Genomic DNA, 5,869 nt, shown 5'->3' with positions numbered 1-5,869 from the left:
CCCCCCCCCCCCCCCCCGCCACCCTTTAAATCAGATCAAGTCCCAAACACACCTGTTGAGATCCGCAGATAAAAACCTCCGTTTAACTCAGAACCCGGCATCAGACCCGACTCTACGGTTCTGGACGGGCTCTTGAAGAAACCAGAGAAAATAATAAAAGCTGTTTCTGTTTGCTTCGTTTTAGCTGCAGAGATAATTTTAGCTGTTTTAGCTGAACTTTTAAATGACTTTATTCTGTCAGCTCAGAGGTTGTGTTGAGGATGACTGTCAGCTACCACCACATGACACTTTAGCTCAATATATGCTAAATAATCAGCTGAAGGTAACGTCTAGTTATAACAATGAGCCAAAACGACAAACTAAAGCAGCTAAATAATATGTTTTTAAATTGTTTTATTTATTGTTTGTTCTTGCTGATCTGCAGGAACATTAAATAAATATTTTACTGACAGACAACAATATTTGGAACCTTGAAGCTTCTAAACTATTTGAATCTTTTTAGAAGCTGAGTTTTTTATCAGTAAATACCTTCAGTTGTTTTCCCCAAAAGGAGGCGGGGCCTAAGTTATTTTCCCCAAAAGGAGGAGGAGCCAAAGTTCTGTGTGTGATTGGAGTCCTGCAGAAACCACAGTTTTTCATGGTGGAGTCGAACATTTTGGATTTTGATGTCAGGACTATTCAAGTCCAGACCTGGACCAGTTTGTGGGCTTTAATGCTTCAAACTGAAAACTTCTCATTTCTGAGTAAAAACAGAAAAAAGCTCTCAGATGTAGGTTGACAGAAGAAAACATTGATTAAAAATAACTGAGGTGAACACTTGACCTGATCCTGAACAGATTTAAAAAGATTCATGTTTGATTGTTTGAATTTCCCAGTAAAAGGTTCTCCTCACAGACTCTGAGGTCAGAGAAAGTTCATGTTTTATTTAATGTTTGGAGGTTTGAAGGTCGTTTGAATGATATGAATGTGATCTGAGTCAGAGCAGCTTTAAGTTCTGCAGAAATATCAGCTTTAGATTTCCAGGAACTCTTCATTCAGCTCAGTTCTAATGGAAAACCAATATTTAACAGCGTTCCTTTAAACATAAAATGTTTGGGTCAAAGTGGCTTAAAGCTAACGCGCTAATATTGAAGGTGTTAAATTACATTTATTGCTAGAATTTAGCTTTTTCAAAAACACATTGAGCTAAATGATTTTTGTTGAAGACATCGAAACTGTTCAAAATAAAATGAGGAGAATAAAAGATAAGAAAAACAAAATAGTAGCTAAAGGGATGAAAACTAGCTAAAATCAATGGTAAAATCTAAATCAGTGGTAGCTGAAGGCAGAACTGTAACTAAAAGGAACAAAATGTTAGCTAAAAACAGGAAAACTAGTGAAAAGGAACATAATTTTAGCTCGGGTGGACCCTATAGCTAAAAGAAAAACTAGCTTAAAGTAGCATAATTGTAGCTAAAATGAACTAAATAGTAGCAAAAAAGATGAAAACTGTAGCTAAAAGTAACATAATGGTTGCTAAAAGGAGAAAATTGGTAGCTAGAAAGAACATAATGTTAGCTAAAAGAAGGACGTTTGGTAGATATATATAGCTAAAAGGAAAAACAATTGTAGCTCGTGGGGGGGGGGTAACCCTGTAGCTAAGATGAAAACTAGCTGAAAGCAACATAATGGTAGCTAAAAGGAGAAAATTGGTGGCTAGAAAGAACACAATGTTAGCTAAAAGAAGGACATTTGGTAGATATATATAGCTAAAAGGAAAATAATAGTAGCTCGAGGGGGTAACGCTGTAGCTAAGAGGAAAACTAGCTGAAAGCAACATAATGGTAGCTAAAAGGAGAAAATTTATATCTTAAAGGAATATAATAATACCTACATTGAGGTAATTGGTAGCTAAAAGGAACAAAATAGTAGCTAAAATGTGTAAATATATATCTAAAAGGAACGGAGGAAAAGTAGCTAAAAAGAAACAGTAGCCAAAAAAAAGGAAAACTGAAAACTAAAATAAGATAAACTGAATGAAAAAGGTGACTAAAAGGAGCAGAGTGTTAGCTACATTTAACAAAGTGAAGCTTCAAGCTAAAAGGAGCAGCTGAACTTATCAGGACAGGTTTATTATCCGTATGTTTTAAATCTGTTGTTCCGACAGCTCGGACCATGTTCCCACATCAYGATGCTGCYGCCGCCGTGCTTCAGTGTGGAGAAGCTGAACCAGATGTTCTCTAAAACATCTGTTTAAAACATGATTTCCCTCATTTAGCGTGAAGAATCAGGTGTTAGCGCAGCTCTCAGCCACCTGTCTGAATGTATCTTTAGAATCTGTTAAACGTCTGAACACTTCTCTAATACCTATTATTATTATTATTATTATTATTATTGTTATTATTATTATTATTTAGCTGTAACCTCAGCTCTTAGCCATGACTGATAGCTGTAATCTGATCTGATTCAGACCTGGACATGTTATTTTTCCGGCCCGGCTGATTTTCTCGGGGTGTTTATGAGAAGTGGCGCTTGTCGCCGTCACTCACAGACTCAGCTGGAACTTGTAATTTCCTGCGGCTCAGCCTGTCAGCTTTAACAAGCGGTTTCATTAGCCCTGTATGCTACGGGAGCGCCGAGTCCGGCCCCGCTGTGCAACTTTAGAAAAAAAAAACCCTCCTCTTTAATCACTTAAAGGAAACACACAAAGCTGCCACTTACCAGAGGTCGGCTGGGCTGCCGTCTGGTTGCCATGGTGACGGCGAGGTTAAAAGGGGTCTGGGGGGGGGCTGCTTGACATTTTCACTGCGGGAGCGCTGCAACAGGGCGGCTAATGAAAGCTTCCTGCTTCGCATCATTTAAACAGCAGATTAAAGGAGGGAGAAGTGGAACCGGGTCATCAGAGGGACTCCTGGGTCCTGGTCCTGGTCCTGGTCCTGGTCTGGGACCGCTAACCACTGTTGTTGTGACTTCTCTCTGCTTAACTGACAGCTCCAAGCTCCGCCCCCAAAGACCTGACAGTGATCAGTCGAGAGGGGCGTCCTCGAGCCGTCCTCATCAGCTGGCAGCCTCCGATGGAGGCCAACGGCCGAATCACAGGTAAACAAACCACCAAGAGCCCAAGTTTCAGCTGATTGATTGATTGATTGATTGATTGATTGATTGATTGATTGATTGATTGATTGATTGATTGATTGATTGATTGATTGATTGATTGATTGTACGGAGCACAATGAAATTACATTTAAGAACACCCATTCAAGAAGACACACATGACAAAGCAATAGTTTAAAAAACGTTCAACTCCTTTAGGACTTTGGTTCTTCAGCAGTTTTGAGATATTTAGCTTTTTCTGCCGTTTCTTGTTGAAAAAATGGAGCTGTGTTCAGCTTTGTTAAAACCCTTCAAAATGTTCATAAATCTTTGCTGATCTTTTTACCTTTTGTTCTGGTTCTGCTTTTTATCAACTACTTCATGCTAATTTTAGCTTCCATTGGCTTCTATTTAGTTGATTTTAGATTTTTTAAACTTTAGCTATCATTTCACTGTAAAAACTGTCCTCCTAAACAAGTTTTAAAACCTTATATCAGCCAAAAAGTCTTTTTSATCTTGTTTTCAGACTGATTTACTAAACAAGAACTGATTGTGTAAGAATAATCATCTTGTTTTCAGAATGTGTAAGATTATTTGTCTTGTTAGCCTGAAAATCAAAACTTTCTGCCAGTGGAGTAAGAACATTTTACTTGGTAAGATTCTTGAAATAAGAAAAAATTGAGTCAAATCAAGTATTTTAAGAAGTCTTACTAAGTAAAATGTTCTTACTCCACTGGCAGAAATGTTTGACTTAATTAGAGTCAAATTTTCAGACTAACAAGACAAATAATCTTACACATTCTGAAAACAAGATGATTATTCTTACACAATCAGTTCTTGTTTAGTAAATCAGTCTCAAAACARGATCAAAAATAGTTTTTTGGCTGATATAAGGTTTTAAAACTTGGTTAGATGGACATTTTTTGCAGTGTTTGACATTTTCTACTAAAGTTTYATGCTTCTTATATCTGCTTTTTGCTAATTTCACCTGTTTTTCGCTACCTTTTAGCTAATTTCAGCTTTCTTTTCAGCTAAATTCACCTTTTTGTGATAATTTTGGCTTCTTCCTGCTTAATTCAGCAAGCATGCTCTTTCTGTTTGTGCTCATTTCAGCTGCATTTTTAGCTATTGTAGGCTAGTTTCAGCACAGCTTATTTAGCTTAGCTAAGCTTATTTCCAGCTAATTTAGCTGAAACTAGACAAATTGAAAATACTTATTTTTTCACCCTGTTTTCCTTGTCTGTCTGATAGTTTTAACTTGTTTCATTTACTTAAGCTTTACTGTACTTTCAGCTAATCTTAGCTACCTTTTTTTCTCTTTTCTGATTTTGTTTACCTTGTTTTTGCTGTTTCTACTGAATTTTCACTTTTGTTGTCCTGCTTTCAGCAGTAGTCAGCTGTTTAAATTTCAGTTACCGGTACATTTACAGTGTTGCTGCTAAACCTTCAGCTTTCAGCTGAAATCTTTCGGCTAAAATCTTTCAGCTAAAAGCGTTCAGCATTAGGCTCTGACACTGAGTTTGACAGGAAATGTAATTTCTCCAGTGAATAATTAGAGTTAAGGATGATTGTCCCTGCCAGTCTGAGGACTCTCTCAGTCTGGGGTTAGGGTTAGGGTAGGGTTAAAACTCCACTGGAACCTGTTTTCAGTTGAATAAATTAAATCCTGGAATCTGTAGGAGTTGTTGAAGGTTTATCAAACCTGAAGAGCGTCTCAGTACAGTGATTTGATTGACAGGTTACATCTTGTACTACACGCTGGATAAAAACATCCCGATAGACGACTGGGTGATGGAGGCCATCAGCGGGGACCGGCTGACCCACCAGGTCCTGGACTTGAACCTGGACACGGTTTATTACTTCAGGATTCAGGCCAAGAACACCAAAGGGGTCGGCCCTCTGTCTGAACCGGTCCAGTTCAGGACCGCTAAAGGTGGGTCTGCATTTAGTTCCTGAGGAGTTTCAGAGTGGAGGAGGAGTTCTACCCAAAAGGAGGCGGAGTCTAAGTAGTTTCTTTTTAAAGACCAGATGAACTACCATCAGCAAACAAGTCAAAATAAATATTGATCTGTTTTTCTAAATGTTCTTTCTTTCAGTGGAGCTTCCAGACAAGATGGCCAACGACCAAGGTATTTAATATTTCTTTATTAAAATGAAACTCAGAGATGTAAAATCCTTCTTCTTTAGCTTGTTTGATGTTTTCGTCTCTGAATGAATTATAAATGGTCTTCATGCTTCTATGAAATCTTCAATCGCTCACATTTATCTGAACTTCTGCTCACGTTTAGTTGAACACAAGAAAAAGTGTAAAATCTTACAGAACTGATTTGATTTGATTCGATTTATTGTTTCAACAGGAAAAGATTACTAAAAATCAAGCCTGACTCAGCATAATGGCTGTTTTACAGCAGGTTCCTGTTCTGCAGCACATAAAACACTCAGAATTACAGCATCACAATCACATCATTATACACCATAGACACAAAGACAAACAAGCATACCAGTTATTACCATTTAATGTATGAAAACACATTAATTCATAAGCCTTAGCAGCTTTGTGAAGCAGGTCAGACATTAAAGCTCTGCGGCCTTAATGTACAAATTCAGCGTTTATTGTTTCATTAAAATGGATATGCTCGGGGCAAGGTCACCCCTTTTAAATATTGTTCCAGAGGGGTCATGAAAGACTCTGTTAGGGTCATTAAAATTTAATCAAGTCCAAGTTCTTACAGCCGTCACAAAAAAAGAAAAAAAATTAACCTTGTATACAGCCACATAAATAGCCACAACAGAAATG

The 5,869-nt window shown here is 37.7% G+C and overlaps 1 protein-coding gene across 1 annotated transcript in view; it reads left to right on the top strand.

Moving 5' to 3' along the window:
- dcc (DCC netrin 1 receptor) overlaps window positions 1–5,869 on the top strand; it is a gene marked incomplete at both ends in the record, with an annotated part of 58,745 nt that overhangs the window by 38,276 nt on the left and 14,600 nt on the right. Inside the window, 3 exon segments of the mRNA XM_014030000.1 lie at window positions 2,971–3,078; window positions 4,811–5,005; window positions 5,169–5,201. Of these exon segments, the coding sequence (XP_013885454.1) occupies window positions 2,971–3,078; window positions 4,811–5,005; window positions 5,169–5,201 (336 nt within the window).

This window comes from Austrofundulus limnaeus, unplaced genomic scaffold, assembly GCF_001266775.1.
Source record: "Austrofundulus limnaeus strain Quisiro unplaced genomic scaffold, Austrofundulus_limnaeus-1.0 Scaffold986, whole genome shotgun sequence".
Lineage (NCBI taxonomy): Eukaryota > Metazoa > Chordata > Actinopteri > Cyprinodontiformes > Rivulidae > Austrofundulus > Austrofundulus limnaeus.
The sequence above is the reverse complement of the archived record's forward strand: the minus strand, read 5'-3'. Positions and strand labels throughout refer to the sequence as shown.